The sequence below is a fragment of the Trachemys scripta genome, chromosome 1 (assembly GCF_013100865.1).
Source record: "Trachemys scripta elegans isolate TJP31775 chromosome 1, CAS_Tse_1.0, whole genome shotgun sequence".
In the NCBI taxonomy this organism is placed as follows: Eukaryota; Metazoa; Chordata; order Testudines; family Emydidae; genus Trachemys; species Trachemys scripta.
Window position 1 is genome coordinate 37,271,148 of NC_048298.1, and position 21,897 is coordinate 37,293,044.

At 44.3% G+C, this 21,897-nt stretch overlaps 1 protein-coding gene and 1 pseudogene across 1 annotated transcript; both read right to left on the minus strand.

Moving 5' to 3' along the window:
- Window positions 1-5,774: 5,774 nt before the first annotated feature.
- On the minus strand, window positions 5,775-6,488 carry LOC117887716 (tetraspanin-7-like). The gene has a single exon (XM_034790426.1). It carries the CDS (start codon window positions 6,486-6,488, stop codon window positions 5,775-5,777), a length of 714 nt encoding a protein of 237 aa, XP_034646317.1.
- An 11,711-nt stretch (window positions 6,489-18,199) lies between these two features.
- On the minus strand, window positions 18,200-19,431 carry LOC117887800 (annotated as a pseudogene).
- Between the last annotated feature and the right edge of the window lie 2,466 nt (window positions 19,432-21,897).

A 21,897-nucleotide genomic window follows, 5' to 3' on the forward strand; every position in this document is an offset into this window, starting at 1 on the left:
GAGCAACCTAATGAATACAGCTGGCCTGTAGTAAGTTGCCTAACTGGCTCCACCACCTGATTGGTTGGAAGAGTCAGCAGACTGGCTCTTAAGCCCAGCAGCAATTCAATGGCTGCTTAAAGCATTTACCCATGGGTCTGACAGCTCTTGGGTCTCCTTGTTCCTAGCTGTACTCCTCCTTTGGATGCAGCCTTTCCTCACTCCAGGTAACCCTGGGTTCTGATTCTTGACTTTGACTCTGGCATCTGGGGGTATACCCGTGTGGAGACAGAAGCCTGCAGCACAGCTCCGGCTGGCCTGCACCTGCTGACTTGGGCTCAGGCTGTGGGGCTAAAAATTGCTGTATAGACATCTGAGCTTGGGCTCCAGCCTGAGTGCTGGGACCCTCCACCTTCACAGGGTTCCAAAACTGATTTTGAGTGTGACGCTTTTGGCCCACAGAGGGTAAGAGATGTACTACTGTAACTCTGCAAGTTTTTAAAGTTTAGATCAGGAAGACTGCAATGATAAACTCAGTGCAACACACCTCCAAAATCTGTAAGTTCTCTGATGTATCTTGATTTAATATGAAACATTCCAGCAGGCTTTTGTCTTTTAATTTCAGTTCCTATTGCCCACACTTGGTTAAAAAATATAGAAATATGGACTCCATAACTCAGTCTATGGTGATTTCACATCATGTTAATTTACTTATTGATATAGGCAGCTTTTTGTGTAACAATTGCCAATTAATTACTAAGGTGAGATATCAAAATAATTTGTCCATAAAAAGTATGACTTTTGTCCATTGTTAAAATGGTGGAAAATATGAAACTTTAAACATGGCTGAGCAGGTAGATTTTTTTTTTTTTTAATATCCTAATCTTATTACTGTCTGTCTACATGCTCCCAGTTTGAATCTGTGATTGATTAATCAAATACTTATGCCTTCTTGTATTTCACTATCCACCTGAAACACAATTAATGAATTTATTAACCTATCTCTAATATCTGGAGAAATGGACAATCAATATAAAATAGCAATTAACTTTTTGTCAATTGTTTTTGTATGTATCTCAAAATTACCCTCCAGCTCATAAAGAAAACTGTCCACTCAGATCAGAATAATTCTCTGAATAGGTGAACTGATGTACTATTATCCTTTATTTCCCAAACAAGGGCTGAGTCTTGCAAATATTACTTGTGTGAGTAAGGACTTACAGAATCAGTTTATATGCCTGAATTTCACTGTATTCTTTTGTGCTGCCTTTGAGTTGTATTACACTTCTTAAGTTGTAAACACTGAGATATTGATTTAAACACTCTGACTGTGAAAAATGACTTTTAATCATTAGCATTTTTTGGAGTATCTGTTCAGCAGACTCACTTAAATATCAATACATATATATCTTTATCTTGGAAATAACTATTTACATCATGTTATAAGTTGTCAACCAACATCCAGGCATTATAAAATTAATACAAGCCTATGGTAACTTACTTAAAAAATAGTAAAATACTAAGCTTGGTTCATCACTTCCTTGATATTGCACCTTTTTGAGTCGTATAGACAAATCAGGCACAGTGATGAACATTCAAATGGTAACTGTGACTCCTTGAAGAAAACATTTTTTACATTTTCAATAAGCCTGGAACTGCAGTTGGGACAAATTCTCATTGAAATCAGGCAGACTTTCTCATAAGTAAGGACATGGCTGAGTAACAGAACAAGAGACATGTTAATAAACCTTAAACAATGGGAAAGACAGAGATTTCCAGGTATTTTTTAAAGAGCAAAGACCTAAGAGATCATATTTCAAAATAAGAATTAGACCCTCCTCCCTTTGAAGTTAATAGGAGTTTTGCCTCTGACTTCACTTGGAGAAATATGGCACTCTAGTTAATACAATAACACAAAACACCTAGTAACTCTGACATGAAAAAGGATCACTGGAATCGGGGTCCCAGAAATGAAATTATTTGGAGCAGGATTTTTAAATATAGTAATAGTTAAACTTTTTTTAAAAGAACAAAAGAATAACTGTATCCTTTTCTGCTAAAGAGAGGGTGGTGGGGGTTGGGTTGGAATGATCCTTTCCAATCAGATTGCAGACTAAGAGGATCCCCTGAAAATTAACTGATGCAAGTAATGTTTTCAATAAGTGCATGCAAAAAGTTACTAGTGGTTATTTGTGTTGTGACCAGTCAGGACCAGGCCCCTTGTGAAAGGTATTATGTACACAGGCAAAAAGAGGAGAGCTACTGCCCAAAGATTTTTCTCTTGGGGAATCCCCTTCGCAGTCTGCACCCCATAATGGTTTCTTACTCCAAAGAATCCATGCAGAGCCCTTCCAGTTGTGGACACTACGTTCTGGGGGAAACTCAATGGAAAAAATTCTTCCATGTGAACCAAATGATAGGTAGTATATGGCTTAGGCCAGGGACCAACACGATGTAGCTATGAAAATAATGTGAAATATAATAAAGCAGTGTTTGATCCCAAAGGTAAGAATTGTAGGTGACGGTCTTCTCTCTCAAGAAGACTTGAAAACACTGCTCTGGGGCATCCAACCTTTTTTTGCATGTATGGACCCCTAAAAAACTTTGAATGGAGCTGGACCGCTTTGGAAATCTTAAACGTAGTGTGCAGTCCCCCAAGGTCCGGACCACAGCCTGAAAACCACAGCCATAGAGCTGCGCACTTGCGATCCTGTCGAACAAGCCCCCTTCAGGCTCATTGCAAGCGGACTCTGGGTTTCATTATAAAGCTTGTCCAGTGCAGTTGCAAAGCTCTGGGATTGAAATTCCCCAGACGGCGGACAGTCAGCCTGAAAGGAGCGCTAACAGAAGAGGATATTTTCTTCCTGCAAAGGCAGGGATCGGAAAGCTCGCTTTCCGCCTTTGCACATGTGACACAGCTTGGCGGGGGCACAACTGAAAATTGCAGTCACCTCGCTCTCCTTGGGACTGCAGCGTGGGGACAATCACATTCAAATAGCATCAAAGAGTCCTGTGGAACCTTATAGACTAACAGACGTATTGGAGCATGAGCTTTCCTGAGTGAATACCCATTTTGTCGGATGCATCCACGAAAGCTCATGCTCCATTAGGTCTGTTAGTCTATAAGGTGCCACAGGACTCTTTGCTGCTTTTACAGAGCCAGACTAACACGGCTACCCCTCTGATACATTCAAATAGCTTGTTGGTTAAGCGGGTTTCCCCCTTGGTCCTGCCCTCCTGCCTTACTAATATTGCTGCATGTCAGAGACGCTTCTCTCTCAGTAACTGACCACTTCCCCGCTTCATCAATCCCATTCCTACGGAACAAGCAAAAGAGAGAGAGTTAAAAAGCCAGCGATGGGTTTGGGAGAAGACGGGCTGGTTAGGCTTCGCTGGGAGGAAGTTCTACCATGCTAAAAAGCAGCTGCCCCGTCTATTTATTTCACGCACTTTGGGCTAGATCTTGCAACCCCTACTAATCCTTAGGTGACTGAGGAACGCAGGGTGGCGATTGTCCGTTGGCGATGGTAGATTGTGACGGGAGCTGTCAGTCAGAAACTCCCGGGCTCCGAGCTGGCTCACTTAAGTCAAACGCAGCTTGTGATCACTGTTTACTGTCAAATATTCCCTGGCGTTCCGATAGCACATCGCGAATAGCCTTTTGCAGTTAATTTCACTGAAGGTGGCAAGCGCCTCTTGCAGAAATTCCAGCCTGAAACTGCCTTCCGCCTGCAGAAACCATCCTCCCTCTGCCCTCCTGCAAGGCTTCTGCTTAGCCCGTTATCACTCATCTAGCTGGCGGGATCAAAAGGCCATTGCTCTGCCTATGAATGGATTGAGTCAGAAGGGAGACACGGGTTAAAACGGCAGGTAAATGCCCATTTTAGGGGAAACTAAAGCGGGGACGTGGGGGAGCAAAAACGAGCTCTTAAAAGTGAACCTTGTCTTTTGCTAGGGCTTCTACTGCGCGGCCTTTTGTGGTTCCGAAGCTGGTCGGGGGGGGGGGGTACAAAGCTCTTACATTGCGCATACTATAGCCAGGGATCGGCAACCTTTGGCACGCGGCCGCCAGGGTAAGCACCCCGATGGGCCGGGCCCGCAGGTTCAGACGATTGCGGCTCCCACTGGTCGTGGTTCCCCGCTCCAAGCCCATGGGGTCTGCGGGAAACAGCGTGCCAAAGGTTTCCGATCCCTTCTATAGCCTAACCCGCACACGGTGATACAGTAATAAGAGCGGTTTTCCTCTAAGCAACAGGTTTTTAAAGGGCTGGGGCGGGAGCCAGAGAGCCCTGTTAAAGCAGGATCCTTAGAAAAAGGGAGAATTGCCAGACTGAACAGCGTTCTGTGAACCAGCACGAGACTGGAAACGTCGTTCTATAAACCCTCACGGAAATCGGGGGGCGAAGATTCAATGGGCGCTCGTCCGTGTCCTAAGCGAATGAAGGGATGTCTTAACTTCCCCCGGAGAACGCCTTAGAAATCGTGTAGACCTCCCTCTTCTTCTCCCTGAAATCCAGGGGGCGGGGGAGTTGCCAGTCTCTTCACTCGGATCCGGCTGTCCCTGTTGCTGGCACAGCCCCTCGGGGATGTAAAAGGCTCGCTGGGTAACAATATGGGGAGCCTTGCAAGGCCGGACAGCGCTTACAGCTCGCGGAGAGAGGAGCGGGGTGCACAGTGCAGCAGCCAGCAGGAGAAGAAGGGTGCGGAATGCTGCAGCTTTCCTTAACTTACGTTCAATAGGAACAATCTCCGCTCAGCAGCGAGGACCCGTAGGCGGGACCTGGCCTGCAGGTGAAGAGCAAAAGTCCGGGGTGGCCCTGTGTTAGTGGGGGACTTGCAATTCCCTACGGAAGCACTTCGCTGTCTCAGCCTTCTGGCCTTTCAAGGACTATCCCCAGAACCAGCCGACCAACAGAGGGATCTATTGACAGCTCCGTTCACCAGCTAAAACCTACGGCCGCCCATTGTCTGTCGAGATAACAGCTCCCTTTGGAAAATCAAACCCCGCTCTTCTCCCAAGGAAACTCCGCTAACGTCGCTGTCGGGTAAAGCCCCTCTCGTGCCCAGACTCCTACCCTCTCTCCCCTTGCAGGGACGCCAGACGTGTATATGTTACAGGAAAATCTCACCCGCCGGCCCGGGAGAAAGCGATGCTCGTTCTTCCTCCCACCGCTGTTTGTACGGGAAAGTCTCTAGCCCAGCCACGGTTTCCGCGGCCGAGTGCAGGCGGATGAGCTCCCCGGGGAGGGCTGAGGCCGGGGGAAGCAAGGGGACAGGAGGGCAGAGTTGGTGCTGCCGATCTAGTTCTCCAAGGAGGTGGTGGAGAAGGAGGGTAGCATGGGAGGGGGTGTGTGGAGAGCAGCTGCTCTAGTCCCCAGAGGAGGAGGAATGGGGGGAGGGGGGTGGCGCTGCTCCAGTCCCTGGAGTAGCACGGCAGAGGGCTCTCCAGGCAGCTCGGGGAGGGAGAGGATAGGGCACGTAGTAGTGATGGCCAGTCAGTGCCCAGAGAGGAGTGTGCGTGGGGGTGCCCGGGATAGCCTTAGCCTAGGAGAGGGGCCGCGGGGCTGACAGCCGCAGCGCTGGCAGAAGGACGGGCTCCGGGTAGGGAATCCCGGGGCAGAAGCTGGAGCCGCGGGCGCTGGGAACACCCCGGGCCGGGCGCTGCGGGCTGTCGGGGCCGCGGGCGCTGGGAATACCCCGGGCCGGGCGCTGCGGGCTGTCGGGGCCGCGGGCGCTGGGAATACCCCGGGCCGGGCGCTGCGGGCGGTCGGGGCCGGGCGCTGGAGGGGGCGCGCTCAGCGCGGCGCGGGGCGGAGGCGGGCGGCCAGCAGGCAGGCCAGCACGATGCCCACGCCCTGCAGCAGCGCCAGCCCCAGCGCGGCCGTGGCGATGTAGAACAGGTTGTCGCTGACGAAGCCGGAGACCTTGGCGAAGCAGCCGTCGCGGTGGATGCCGCGGGCTTCGGGCGGCAGCGGGCTGTGTAGGCAGCCCCGGCGCGCCCGGCAGCAGCTGCCCGGCACCGAGCCGTTGCGCCCCGGCTGCGCCAGGGACCAGGGCGAGGCGAGCCAGTCGCGGTAGCTCTCGGCCCCGCAGCAGTCCAGGGCGCGCTGCAGGGAGTCCAGGGCGTCCGCCTTCTGCTCGTCCTCGCCGTAGGCGCGCACCGCCTCCCGCAGCCCGGCCCGGAAGCCCTCGGCGATGTCCCTGCGGTAGAACAAGGCCGAGAGCCCCGCCGCCAGCCCGGCCGCCAGCACCGCCAGCTGGAAGGCCGCGTAGGTGCGCAGCAGGCAGCGGTGCTCGGTGGCGGCGCTGAAGCAGCCCAGGAAGCCCCAGACCAGGACGGCGGCGCCCGTGGCCAGCAAGATGAAGGGGGTGTTGGGGTACTGGTTGGCGGACAGCACCAGGTAGCTGCCCAGCGAGATCTTGGCCCAGATGCCCAGGGTGAGCATGGTCAGCCCCGCAGCCCAGAAGACGAAGCTGAAGGCCATGAGGAAGAGCTTGAGCAGGGCCATGGTCGCCCCCTCGGCGCTGCTGGCCTTGGGTGCTGCTATCGGGTGCTGCGGCTGGTGAGGAGGGGCACCCTGGAGAGCTGGTGCTGTGCGCGACTGGATGCCACCCTTAGCTAATGCCCCTGCAGGGTTCTGCTATGTGTTCAACTGGGAAGCTGCCGCTGGGTGGTGACGAGATTGGGGGGTGCCCTTGGGTTCTGCAGCTGCTGGGTGCTACTGGGAGCTTCTGCCCCCACTGGGTTTCCAGGCCAGTCCTTGGAGAGGGGACGCGCTGCGGCTCTCTCCTGGCTGCCGCGGATGAGAGTCCAGGCGATCGGAGTCCTCTTCCTGCTCTTCACTGCGGGATGGGTGGCCAGAGACGCCTCCTATTGCTGCTGGCACCGCCAGCGGCTGATCCTGCTGTTGGGCTTCCAGAGAGTCCCCGTGGGCAAAATGCTGCCCTGGTAACGAGCGGCTGGGTTTGTACTAAAAGCTGCGCCTGTCACACCGGAGGATCCCCCGCTGGGAGGAGAGGACCACCTCCTCCCCGAGCTGTCACTCAGCCCGCCAGAGGCTCCTGCTGCGGCTTCTGCTCCAGCAGCGCGTCCTCCTGCCTGGGCACCAGGGCACCAACTGCTAAGTCGCTCGTCATGGTCCCCGCCTTCCCTTTTAGAGCAGGTGGGTATAGTTCTGAGGCCGCTTTCAGTCAAGTGCCACATGGCAAAACCAGCGGGCACAGCACAGATGATTTCCAGCCCAGGCAAGGCTGGCCGGGAGTCCTCACCTGGAGAGCCAAGCAACCCTGCTCACATACCTATTTAAAAAGCTGGTCACAAGGTTGTTTTTAGTTCCCTTCCTCTCGGTCACTGGTAAAATTCCACAATGGAAACTTCTCCCATCGCTTGTGTCTCCCACATCAAAGCCCAGCAGATATGATTTCTGGTTCTTCTTGGACTATAGAAGTATCTGGTGTATAGGGGAGTCTGCCATACTGTGTTATGAAGAGGAATAAGAGTCTTGTAATCAGTCCTCGCAGCCTATTTTGCTTTCCAGCCTACACATCATTCCAAGAAAAATTTTGTAGAAAACCAGGCTACAGCTTTGAAATGATAGGGCATGTCTGTTCTAAGCAACTACACCACTTTCCTTTGGTACTGCTAGTGCATAGCAAGCAATATGGGATTTCGGAAGGGACAAATAAATAAATTCTTCAGATCTTCCTCGATAGATTTATGGTGCAATAAATGGAGGAGTATATGTCAGATCGATTGTTTTCTCTCTCGCCTTTGAACTGCACTAGCAAATGAAAAGGTTCTGCTGCTGGAGCCACAAGATTAATATTTGTCAGAATCTAGAGTGGTATGGGATTACATTCAGCAAAGGAACTAGCCCTTTGTAGTTACTGGTTCTGATTTTAATTCTAAGCACTAAAACAGAGGCCTACTCAAAATATTTTTAAAGAAAACATACAAATAAGTCATTAGTTTTTTTTCATTTTATTTCCTATATTTGATCAAACATAGGACACTTCCTAGAAACAAATCCTAAAGCCATACAGTCAAGGTGAACATGATTTATTTACCATAGAGTAATTATTAAGTGTACAGGAAATCTTTCTTCCTGTTTTCGCTTTGCTAAGCATTAACTTTATTTACCTGGAGATAAGCATGAGCAATAAGAGAAAAAAATAGTTATGCAAGAATGTTCATTAATAGACATTATTTGTACTACAGTAGCACCTAGAGGGTCAAGTCAGGTGGGACCCCATGGTGCACTTTACAAACACAGCAAAAAACACTCTCTGCCCCCAAGAGTTTACAATTTAAATAGGTAATACAGACAAAAGGTGAAGCAAGATCACAGGCAGCTGGGAATAAAACCTAGTTCTGTCCCGTGCCCTATCCAGGGGCCCCATTGAATTTTAGAAACTAGTGATTCATGGAACTTGAGCCTGAGTCCGTTTCTTCTTACTTTGTGTGGTTTTGCCAGAACACATTATGTGACCATCTATTACTTACTCTTTTATTTAGGTTCATCACAGTGATATCAGTTCATTGGATACAGATATTCCTCAGGTGAATTGTGAGACATAAAACTGAATGCCAAGTGCCTTCAGGCAGGGAAGTGTCTTCTATCTCTATCTTTAATACCTGCATTTCTCATATTATGCTATTACTTTTACAAAATATTTATTAGCTTTTTAATAACAGTTGGCAAAAGAATCCTGATGTGTATAATTTTGAGAGTCTGCACAGTTAGAACTTTTGTTAACCTGATTCCTTCTTCCATAATGTAAATTCTGGTTCAGATTTGCCCTCATTTTCACCCTAGGTAAATCTGGAGTAGCTCCACTGAAATCAGTAAAAATACTGACTTTTACTGTTTGTCAGTGGTTGTCAGTTCTTAGATAACATCAACAGCCTTGGCCAGAGCTGGCACTTGCTTTATCAGTATCAAAATCTCTAACATGACACAGACCTGAATCTCAGAGGAATATTGAGGATTTTCAGCCTCTAAAGTAGAGATTACTCCTATTCCCCTCCTGTCTGCCAGGGTACACTACCATAGATTACACTATATAATGTCTAAACTTCTTCTCATGTCACAATACCAGTATCCACAATTAACTGTAGGAGGTCATATGCCTGACAGAAGCTATATGGATATAGGCTAAGCATGTCTGAAATCTCAAAACTGGAGGCTAAAAAGAGCAGGTCCTCATTGACATAACTGGAAAAATACAGTTTAACCTCTCTATAAATACATAATCAACCCTACCACAGTTGGTAGATGCTTAAAGCCACCATCACAAGGGATCAGCATCAGCTATGCTTCCTGGACAAAGAAAGCATGATTTCCCCCCCTCCCCCCACCCCCCAGCCAGCTGCACTGGAAGAAAAATATTTCATCCTTGGGGCAGGGAGTAGCAAAAACTGAGCCCTTTGGGCTAGAGCCTGGATGTAAATTGGCATATTTCCATTGACATTAATGGAATTCAGCAGTAGAAGAGCAATGGAACTACATCCATTTACACCAACTGAGAATCTGGTCCTTCAGAATGAAATAATAAAACAATATATCAGAATATCCTCTTGTCCTCCAGGCTTTTATATGGTCAGAACTGAAGAGGTATATTTTAAACAGAAAGGAGAAAAGGCAGGTAACATTCAAGCTGACAGGAGAAGTAAAGAAATGAGACGCTGTTACTATTAGAGCCATCACATTTCAGTTCTCTTCTGATGAAACCAGAAGATACCTGCAAACAATGGGGGAAAAGGGGGACCTGGGGATTACAGTGGACGAGAAGCTGGATATGTGTCATCAGTGTGCCCTTTTTGCCATGAAGGCTAATGGCATATTGGGCTGCATTAGTAGGAGCATTGCCAGCAGATCAAGGGAAGTGATTATTCCCCTCTAATCGGCACTGGTGAGGCCACATCTGGAGTATTGCATTCAGTTTTGGGCCCCCCCATTACAGAAAGGATGTGGACAAATTGGAGAGAGTCCAGTGGAGGGCAACAAAAATGATTAGGGGGTTGAGGCACATGACGTATGAGGAGAGGCTGAGGGAACTGGGCTTATTTAGTCTGCAGAAGAGAAGAGTGAGGGGGGATTTGATAGCAGCTTTCAGCTACCCCTGAAGGGGGGTTCCAAAGAGGATAGAACTAGGCTGTTCTCAGTGGTGGCAGATGACCAAACAAGGAGCAATGGTCTCAAGTTGTAGTGTGGATTGATTGGATATTAGGGAAAACTATTTCACTAGGAGGGTGGTGAAGCACTGGAATGGGTTACTTAAGGAGGTGGTGGAATCTCCATCTGTAGAGGTTTTTATGGCAAGATTGTAACTTGCTGAAATTAAGTTTTAGTCACTAGAAAGTGTATTTTGTTTAAACCAGACCTGTCTTTTATTCTTGCTTAGTATCACTTAAATCTTAACAAACTTATTCTTTTTTATTACAAAACCATCTCAATGCTGTGTATTAAATTATAGGGTGAGTCCTCAGTTAGCCAAACAGACTGGTGTGTACTCTGCCTCTTTGGAAGCAGCAAACTTTACTTCTGTGAGTGTCCAATGAGAGGGACTAGACACTGCGAAGAGACATCTCTGGGGACCTGCGAATTGGGGTTCACTGATTGTTACCAACAAGGCAAGGTTTGGACTGAAGAGTTTGCTGGCAAGGCAGACAAGCTGGTGTGTTTTAGCAGCTGCAAAGCTCTCAGTTGCTGAGGCTGAGAGAGGTACACAGGGGTTCACAGTTCTGGGTACCCTGAGTAAGATGTCACAATACCCATTCCACCCATCACAATGGGAAGAATTATGCCCTAGTTCTACATGGCTTCTTTGGGGAGTTATGGGGAGTAAGGTCCCATCACTGCCCTCTTTGAATGGCTACCTAAAATATACTTGGACCATGGGTCAAAGCAAAAGGGTGGGTGGGATGAAGAATAGGGGTGGTGTGGCTTGATCCTGTCCCCAAGTATGAGGAGGGGAAATGGGAATGGGGGAAACTTGAGTTTTTCAACATTTAAACCCACACTAGCTATGTAAAGTATTGGTTGGGGGGAAATATATTGCCTCATTCTAGGCCTGTCTCCAGTTTGTGCATTGGTTATGAATAACCACAGAAGTCTGCAGATGTTCCACTTGAACTGAACTGTGAATTTACAGGAGAACTGTTTTTATCTCATAACTAACAATTAGCTCTTCTATGACTCATTTGTCTCTCTCAGCAGTCTATAGCAGTCTTCAGAGCAGTTTTTTCAACAGTTTTATCATTTCTTTCTCCCTCAAAACCACTTGGCCTGAGATTTGGTCTATAATAATAATTAATGGAGATATCCCATCTCCTAGAACTGGAAGGGACCTTGAAAGGTCATTGAGTCCAGCCCCCGCCTTCACTAGCAGGACCAAGTACTTATTTTGCCCCAGATCCCCAAGTGGCCCCCTCAAGGATTGAACTCACAACCGTTGCAGGTCAGTCTACACAGTGTCTACATGTTTACATTTCCTTGAATATTGACCATATCTGGTGGATAAATGAGATTTGAAGCTACATGGGTGGCTGACTGTAACTATGATATTGTGTCAGTTTCTAAAGTTTTGGTTTACTACATGCAGATTTTTTTTTTATTTCAATAATTTGGGGGAAAACCCACATTTTCTTTTGACCATTTTAGGAAACTGCTGTAAGATTAAATGCTGTAAAGCGACTAGTTTTACAGAGTGATCTAAACCAAAGCATTTGTGAGAAACAGCTGTAAAATATAGCTCAAACCTCTTCAGTTACTTACCAAATTACTGATATAATCAAGAAGTGAATAGTGTTTTTCTTTACTCAGTCTATTTATTTATCTGAAATGTAACCTCTAACTGCTATGACAGGAGAATATCTAGTGGTTAGAATATAAGACTGGAAGTCAGGAGATCTGCATTCTTTTCCTTCCTCTCCCACTGATTTGCTGTCTGACCCTTGGCAATCACTTAACCACTCTGTGCCTCATTTAATCTATCGGTAAAATATGGATGATAATACTTCCTTGCATGATAGGGATTTTGTGAGGCTTAATTAAATTAGTAAAGCACTTTCACATCCTGAAACTAGGTTCACTTAGGTCACAAAACAAGATTTTCATGAAGTTACTTACAAAGGAATGCTGTAAATCCTGAGGTATTGACAAGTTGTTCTATGCCATCACTGTATATTGCTGATATTATTTATTTGTACAATGGAAGCACTTACGAGCAACAGTCACAGACCAGGACCCCATTGTGGTGGGTGCTGGACAAACACAGAACAAAAGGATGGTCTTGTGACCTTGCACTCCATAATGTTTCATGGAAATATGCTTATGAGTGTGACTATAATGTAACTGGAATATGCTTAATGCAAAAGGTCTCTTGTAAGGTATCATTACAAAGCTTATAATCTACTGAGTATGTTCATCCTATTTGTATGAATGTATCATTCTTGTATCTGAAACTAGGAATACCAAGTATAACTCTGAGGTCTTATTGTAATTTATGCAAAGTGTGGGCCATTAATGGTGGTTTGGAAGCTTGATGGCTTACAGAGAGCATATCTCCTCAATATTTATTCCACTCTGTATGCATCCGAAGAAGTGGGCTGTAGTCGACAAAAGCTTATGCTCTAATAAATTTGTTAGTCTCTAAGGTGCCACAAGTACCCCTGGAAGAATGGAGGCTGGGGTCTCACAGGACATGTAAACATGTCACCTGATACTGAAATCCATCTTAAACCTGGTGCTTTTCCATTTAGAAGGAGGGGTGGAGACCCAGAGAGACAAAAGATTCCCGCCTTGTGCCAAAGCTATAAAAGTGGCTGGAACAGAACAAAGGGAGCTGACAGTCATGAGAATGCCCCTGTTTTCCACCTAAGATGTCTGCTGGAACTAACAAAGACTGTACCAGGGGAAAGGATTAGGCCCAGACTAGGAAGGAGTCTAGTCTATGAAAGAAGCTTTTTGGAACATCTCTGAGGGTGAGATTTTACCTGTAATCAGTTTCTTAATGTATTGGGCTTAGACTTGAATGTTTTTGCTTTATTTTGCTTGGTGACTTACTTTGTTCTGTCTGTTATTACTTGAAACCACTTAAATCCTACTTTTTATACTTTTTGTTTATTAGTAAACCCAGAGTAAGTAATTAATACCTGGGGGAGCAAACAGCTGTGCATATCTCTCTATCAGTGTTAGAAGGCAGACAAAAATTTATGAGCTTACCCTGTATAAGCTTTATACAGAGTAATACGGATTTATTTGGGGTTTGGATCCCATTGGAAACTGGGTGTCTGGGTGCTGAAGGTAGGTGACCTGCTGAACAGTTTTTGGTTAAAATCTGCAGCTTTGGGAGTGTGGACCAGACCTGGGTCTGTGTAGCAGGCTAGCGTGTCTTGGTTAACAAGACAGGGTTCTGGAGTCCCAAGCTGTCAGGGAAAATGGGCTCAGAGGTAATCTCAGCACATCGAGTGACAGTCCCAAGGGGGTCTCTCTGACTGAACCCATCACAGGTCCACATTTTGAGAATGAGTGATACCCTTACTCATGTTGGGTACTACCTAACTCCACAAGTCCCATTGACTTCAATGGAACTATTAGTGAAGCAACATGCTATGCAGTGTGAGTAAAGTAGGCCCATAGGAAGGTACTACTTCATTTGAGTTGAGCCCTTTGATTGTTTACATCATATTCTGCTCCCCTTAGATCTGATGAGTGATACCTTTGTACAAAATTGAACAAAACAGGCCTATTTATCGGGAGCTTTGTTGTAACTTTACAATCTCCCAATGAGTAAGTGGTACCACATAGCTGCACCATGCCCAGAACACACCAGAGAACAAAGTGTGACTCGGAGAATTCAATTGCTCCCCTGCTCTCCCATTGCTCTGAGGTGAGAGTAAGGCCCCCTTCCTACATACAAAAGTTAAGTGAACCCAGCTACGCCATTCAGGGGTATGAGAAATCCACACTCCTGAGCAACATAGTTAAGCTGACCTAACCCCTGGTGTAGACAGCAGTAGGTCGACGGAAGGATTCTTCCATTGACCTACGTACTTCCTCTCAGGGAGGTGGATTAACTATGCCGACAGGAGAACCGTTCCTGTTGCTATAGCAGTGGTTTTTAACCACTTGCAGCCCAATCAGCACCCAGCTGTGGCCCACGTGACATCCTCAGGGCCATACAGGGAGTATATATGTTGTGTGGATGTGGCCCACATAACACCTAGAGAACTGCATGTGTGGCCCACGATGGTAAAGAGGTTGAGAACCACTACGCCATAGTGAGTGTTTCAAGTACAGAAAAGTCTTACGTTACTTCAATTGTTTTCATAGAGCAGCTTTTATGCTGTATGCACTCGGGCCTGGTTGGAGGCTGGGTTTCACTCACTCTCCATCCCCTCTGCCATCTCCCTGCCCACTTGTTTGCACAGGAGAGTATTGGGTGTCAGATCTGGTCCTGACAGCTAGATTGACAATATGAGCAGGAGGGTGAGGGGGACCCTTCTACCCTGCACAGATGAGCAGGGGGTTTGACAACCTTGCCTAGAGCAAGTGTGATCTTCGGGCAGAGCCTGGCCTTAAGTTTCTTGGTAATGTGCCTCAAGAAGCAGCAATAAAAAGAGTGGTTACCTCAGTTTCTCATATTGCTATTTTTTTCAGGTCATTTCATTTAGCTATCTACCTTGTAGATCAGCTGCTTGTACTATTAATAGCAAATACAAGAAAATCTGAGGATTAATGATTTACATGTAATGTTTTCTTTAACCTTAAAATATAATACAACATTAAATCCTGGATGTAAAGTATAAGCCTTGCAACAGCTCCAAAGAATATCCATGATCAATGCCTTGAGCAAGTCTAACAATCAAGGCAAACTCAATGCTCTTTCCAATTATTTAAACACTGGACATTTTCAAATACATCTGGATGCTAGCCCATTCAACCACATAGGGGATAGTTAAATGGCTGGCAAGAGCTGGTAACATAAATCCCAGATGTAAAAAAAGAATAAAACACTTAGGCTTCTCTTTTCCTGGCCTGGAAACAGCTTAGGGAAGACCAGTGCATGTTAAACATTTACCAGACTCTTGGCCTAATTTGTAATCAGGAAGTGCTGATTACAAATTACTGGTCCCTCTCATGTCCCACTGACTTTATTGGAAGTTGAGGGCATTCAGTGTTTCACAGAATTGGGTCCTATGTAATAATGAGTGTTGTCAGCAGCCAGGCATACTGACAGTCCATAAGTCACATGACACTAATCTATATTTACCTATATACACATATGCATAAGTGCGATTTCCATGTTCTGTTGCATTTAGAAAGATCACCCAGCAAAGATCTATTCGCTCTTCCACTTGATTGTCATAATATTCTGCCTCTTTTTACCTTTGTTGGTTTTGAAACTATTTGAATTTAAAAGACTTGCTTCTTTCAAATCTGTTGTCTTTTCTCACTTGATCCTGAACAGATGTCATAATGATAACTATGGGCTATATTGCGGCTTTCGCACAAGCCCTGAGCCTTGTCCTTGGTCTTCCTCTTGCTTCTAATATATTTGTAGAATGTTTTCTTGTTACCCTCTGTCTCTAGCTAGTTTGATCTCATTTTGTGCCTTGGCCTTTCTAATTTTGTCCCTACATACTTGTGTTAGTTGTTTATATTTATCCTTTGTAATTTGACCTAGTTTCCACTTTTTGCAGGACACTTTTTTTTTTTTATTTTTAGATCATTGAACATCTCCTGGTTAAGCCAGGGTGGTCTCTTGCCATACTTCCTGTCTTTCCTATGCGGTGGGATAGTTTGCTCTTGTGCCCTTAATAATGTCTCTTTGAAAAACTGCCAATTGTCTTCTATTGTTTTTGCCCTTTTGCTTCCCATGGGATCTTACCTATCGACTCCCTGAGTTTGCTAAAATCTGCCTTCTTGAAATCCATTGTCTTTATTTTGCTGTTCTCTCTCCTACCATTCCTTAGAATCGTGATTGCTTTCACCTAAGCTGCCTTCCACTTTCAAATTCTCAACCAGTTCCTCCCTATTTGGCAAAATCAAATCAAGAACAGCCTCTCCCCTAGTAGCGTTCTTCATCTTTTGAAATAAAAAAAACTGTCTCCAATACATTCCAAGAACTTCTTGGATAATCTGTGCCTTGCTGTTATTTTCCCAACAGATGTCTGGGTAGTTGAAGTCCCCCATCACCACCAAGTCCTGTGCTTCGGATGATTTTGTTAGCTGTTTAAAAAAAGCCTCATCCACCTCCTCATAATGATTTTTGTGAACTTATATTTGATGCTGGTCAATGAGTGTGTCACAAGCATGTATACATGTAGGCCTACATCCTCCCCTCCTCTCACCAGTGCAGTTGAGCTGTGCTTGGGATAAGACTGGATGTGGGAGAAAGGAAAAGTTGGTTTTAAGCCACCTTTCTGTTTTCTCAATCCTGGAGCTGGCCAGGAATTGGTATAAGATCCCTGGTGGATTCCTGTGTAAGTTATAACAGCCTTAGGATCCTAAGGGGCTACTCTAGGAGTTTTAGATCACCGCAGCATGGGAATTTCCACTATATGCCCCCCTCTAATTCAGCCATCTTTCCTGCACCACAGGAATCGCTACACAGTGTAGGAATCACTATCATGACATTACATTACCAGAGGATTTCCCAATCCTTGGGTGTCCAGATCTATCAAACTTTTTGAATTACTGGAGCAAAACTGCACTGTCCTCAAGCAAAACATCACTAATATGTCAAGTACTAGTCAAAGACAGTACACTGTGTACAAGCAGTACCTCACATTAGTATCTTTCCTTCAGTCATTGCACTAATTTGCCAACAATATTCCGTGTCCAGTTCAGCGATGGAGAATCTTGCTTAGTTGCCCAATAAGGGCATTTTGTCAGGAGCACAGGCCAATGAACCTTCTTCAAATGGTCGCACTTCCTGATTGGGCAGGGGAGCCAGCAGCCTGCTACTTGAGCTTTGCAGTGGCTGCTCAGCCAGTACCACACCTGTAGCTGAACTTACCCTGCTTTCGCTCCTTGCTCCAGCCTTGATTCCTGCCTGCTTCAGTCTAATCCTTGCCTCCCTGCCCGGATTCTGATTCAGGCTCCAACCTTTGGCTTGACTTCTTGACCCTAACTTTGGCTTACCTTTCGGGTTGGCGTTCCCAATCATGGCTCCAGTTCTCACTTTTGGCTGGCTTCTTTACCCTGACTCTGTGCTTGCCATTACTCCAAACTGCCACTACAACCAGCAGGCAAGGTCCTGTTCCACCCACTAGGTATGCAGCCCATGCCCTGGCAGCCTTAATCATTTTCTTAAATGTTGTTGTTCCTGTCCTTGGAAACTGTCACTCAGGATCACAGTCTATCATGATTAATCAAGTGCTTATCATCATAATTTTGTACCACAGCATTGTACAAGAATTAGAGGCTGCTGGTAGCATCACCCGTAGTTAAGACTGGCCAATACTTCCCTTTATAAGACACTTTTCAGTTGCTTGTCGTTCTTTGCCAAACTTTAACTGTTTAGGCTGAAATTTTCCATACTAGGTGTCTGCCTCGTCTCTGGCATGACCGATGAATTTGATGGTCCAGGCTCCCCAAGTTGGTCGAGATCAGGTTCGAATGTTGAATAGCTAAGCTATATTGCCAAAGCTGAGCTGATAGCTTGATAGAAAGAGTGATCCCCTCTGCATTGTTGTTTGCCCCTTTTATAGGGTCCTGGCAATGCCCTGAATATTCATATCAGTGCCCAACCTACCATGCCCAAATCTTATTTCCTCACCCAGATAAATCTTCGGATACACTTATTCTATAGGCTAACACATTATGACATATAATCAATATTAATATGTATGAATATCTCATCCCCAAAACCGTTACCTTTGGCCTAAATCATGACTTACATGTTCTGCAGTGTTCCCTGTGGTTACCGGTCTGTTCCAGACTCATGGTAAACACATGCAGTTCTCTGTTCGGTTTTCCATGCAGTTCCTCAAGGACAAAAAGTGGTAGGCCATTTATCTATGCCAAAGGTTACAAACACTTATGCTAACTTACTCTAGCTTAATCATACAGGACATATACCTGTAGGTTCCTTGTGCTACAGCCACATATTATGAGAATATATACTGGAATTTGGTATAAACAAAATCCCTAATATAATCAAACCAATGAAGAAAACACATTAGGCAATATAGCAAGCTAGCAGACTAGCCTCATGGGCTATAATACATAGTGCCTGATTCTCCATTTTTTTTGCACCTTGTATAATCATTTACAGCAGTGCAAAATGGATATAAAATGCAACCATGCTGGTACAAAGCAGTAAGAGTGGACTCAAGAATTAAGCCTTGAGAGTTGTGACAGAGGAACTTCTCATTCTGCATCTTCTCAGCCCATTTTTCTGCATACTCTATTATAATATCAAGTGTGTTATCGTAGACCTTGCAGAGCTCCATGTTTCTGTCATGAATCTGGTATATTCAGTAAGCTAGAGTCTAAGTTCCTTGATGATATCTCTGATGGAAAACCATCTAGTAAAAAGAGATAATTTGGCACAAAAATGCCTCATCTCACGGCTCTACATTCAGCAGTTCAAAGCATGCTGGAATGATTCCAGGTACAGCTAGCAGAGCAGCACAGGAATCATCTGTAAAACAGTTCCAGTCATTATTACCACTTCTAGGAGAGGTCATTTTGTACAGAACTTGATTTTAGTTTATCCTTGTGATAGGGAACCAGCACACGTGTACTCTATGAACACAAGTTCCCAATTTAAACTAGGTTTGGTCAAATTTACAAGCACTCAAATATTCCATTGCCAATTATTCCACTTCATAATTAGTGAGCTATTAGGTGAACAACAGAATTCATATACAGAGGTTTTTGGTTGACTTTTGCTGAGAAATGCTGTTGATCGTCGTCATCATCAATGGACGGTGTCTGCAGAGTCTTCTTTATTAACATCTTCAATATGGTTCCTTAACTAGGTAAGTGTCACATTTTTCTTGTTAGCAGCCAGGTCAATGTGTTTAGCAAAGCACTTAGAGGGCATCTTCATTAACTGTGGTACGCAGTCTGTGAATACGGATTTAAAGCAATTATTCATGTTTGTGTAATAGATATCATGCATTGCTGTCCATTTGTAGCCTTCATTTCCTAAAAAGTGCAGCAAGTTTGGAAGGCAACTGAACTTGTCTTGGCTTATTTTTCAAGCCTTCATTGGAAGAAAGGTTCTGTCACTGTTAGAAGGCACCTGTTCTTCGTGTTCACCTGGTAGCTTTTCACCATTTTCCATAGTATGATTCCTTTCCAACAGGGTTTTTTTTTTTTCCCCCTTCCCCTTATAAATTCTGACCTTTCTCAGGAAATACACTACCAAAAAAAGCAATTCACAGTTTTCTTGGTCCAGTGGTTTCAGATGGAAAATATTCTTGTTCCACATCTTCAGCTTACATGTGATTGCCTTTAGCAAAGAGCTGCAAATAAGGAGCAACTGATAGCAGCTTCACATTGTCAAGAAGGTCATACATATAATAATAACAATCAGTAGGTTTTCTTACAGTTCTTTTCCAAGGTGTAGTTCTTAGGATTTTCAGAAACAGTTTTTGTCTATGGAATAAGTACCTCCTGCAGAAGCTAGTCTCTCTTTATCTCAGGATCTATCGTGGGAACATAGGAATTAACATTCTGGCTCAAACTAATCAAGTATCCTGACATTCACACCCAAAGTTCCAATTTTGGTGTGTGTGATTATCTCATGAGATTGAGACAAAAAAATAAGAGTAAAATATAAATATCAGCAGCAAATTCAACCTTTCTTCCAGTCTTCTTTCAAGGCTCAGGCACCCAGATGCAATAAAACATCTGTTCCATACATTCCTGGTTTACATGATCCTATCACCAAGAATCAAGTGACCCTTTAAAATAGAACAGGGAAAAAGTTGGGATTTATGGATCAGAATACTCCTGGTTAGTAACAGGGAGCTCTTCACCAATCGTTCTTAAAGTGAAAATAAATATTTAGAAAAGGTGCCATTCTAACAGTATTGGCTCTCCCCAATCTTCTCTTATTTATTGTACAAAAAGTCCAATGACTAAATTATTGCTAGCTAAAAACAATTAAACCTTCAAGTATCCCTGTTTATATTTACTAACCAATGGAATTCATGAGACAGAGACTCTTCACCTACAGAAAGTTATTCTTGTGTGTAAATGTTTGCATAAATGTGGCCCATACTGTCAAAACAATAGAGCTTCATTTAATATTGCTGTATGTAAATAAAAGATTATGAATATCCATGAAAGATTAGATTTTTAGCTGAAGACATCTATTTCACTGTACCCAAATAAACCGATGAAAAAATATTTCCATTGATGATACTCAAAAGTCGCAGACAGGCAAAGTAAGAAACTGCTTGAGAACTTAAAGTATGTTTTAAGAATATTTACTTTGTATATTCTGCATGTGATGTTGACAATTTGTGTTTTAACAATTTATGAAGCATTCACTTTTTGTTTCTCAACATTTATTGTCATTAAATTATTGTTTTACCCCCACTGTTGTCTGACACCCTTCCTAATTTCCTCAACTGTGAAATTTTAAATGGATAAAAATAGGGAAATAAAATCTTAAAAATAAACATTGGTATCTGTCAAAATTATTAACAAAATAAAATCCTATGCTGCCAAGCCTACTTATGAAGTTAATGGAAGTCTTTCCATTGACTTCAGTGGGCTTTGGATCAAGCCCTAAGGCCCTGATTCAGGAAGAAACATAACACATCTGTAAGTTTAAACATATGAGTAATCCCATTATTATTTATTTATTTGTACTGTGATAGTGCCTAGGAACCCCAGTCATGGACCACGGCCCAATTGTGCTATACACAGAATAGTTATACGCTCCTACAGATGTGCATGGATTTTTATAGGCAGATTGAGATAACCTAGTTTTTTCAGGACTAAGTAGCAGTAGATCCCTGCCTAATGTTTACTGACATTGTTTACCACAATGCTGGCAGAGACCACATGCTACTGTATATCAGGGGTTACTTCAGACATTTCTTAGTGATGACAAACAGGGTAAATTAAAAAAAAATAACTGATGTCCCAGTTGATTTGTTTGTTCGCTTACCTTCCGTAAAACTATTCAGTTTGTTCACAAACTCTTGCCACCTCTGATGCCTCAATTCAGTTTTCTGGAGGCAATTTTTCTAGTCTGTGGCTGACTGGAGGGATGTATGTTTTGTCTTTCATCCTTCTGCCTCTTCTTTCCTTTTTTGTCTTCTCCTCTGTCTTGTGTTCTTTGGTTTTCTTTCTCCACTTTTGCCCTCTACCCTCTCTCACCCCCATTTCCCATTCTCCTGTGTTTGTCTTCACCCACCAATCATCTCTAATTGTAGATTCTAGCAGGTCTGGTGCCTAGCATTAGGAGAGCTGCTACTGATAGCTGTCCAGTGGGAGTCATGCTGCTAGAAATCCCAGATGGAGAGCATGCCATGTTGTCTCAAAGGATGAAACAATTTGTTGACAAGGGATCATGTCAAAGGTGCTTTCTCTCAGCCTGAAGTGACCCCTGCTCTACAATGTTTCCATTACATTTAAGGGGAGGTTTATGCTCCCTCTAGTGGCTAATTTAAGATAAACATTTCTTTTTAAAAAACAACTATATTTGCTGCCTGGAGATGCCTCTCTTCAGTACAGAGAGCTGTGGGTTCTGATCTCATTTCTGGTTGGTTTTCATCATTAACTGAGTAGTTAATATCTGGTATTCCTCAGAAGGCAAACTTAATAATTAATTAATTTGTCAAGACAAAATTATGATTTGATCCAAAACTTTTTATTTGTTGTGTACAAACAAAGCAAGGTTAAAAGCAAAAAGGTTCAGTCAAGTACAAGTGTATCTATTAAG

Bases quoted from the DNA above. Each gene is read 5' to 3' on its own strand.
- LOC117887716 (XM_034790426.1), bottom strand. From the start codon at position 6,488: ATGGCCCTGCTCAAGCTCTTCCTCATGGCCTTCAGCTTCGTCTTCTGG.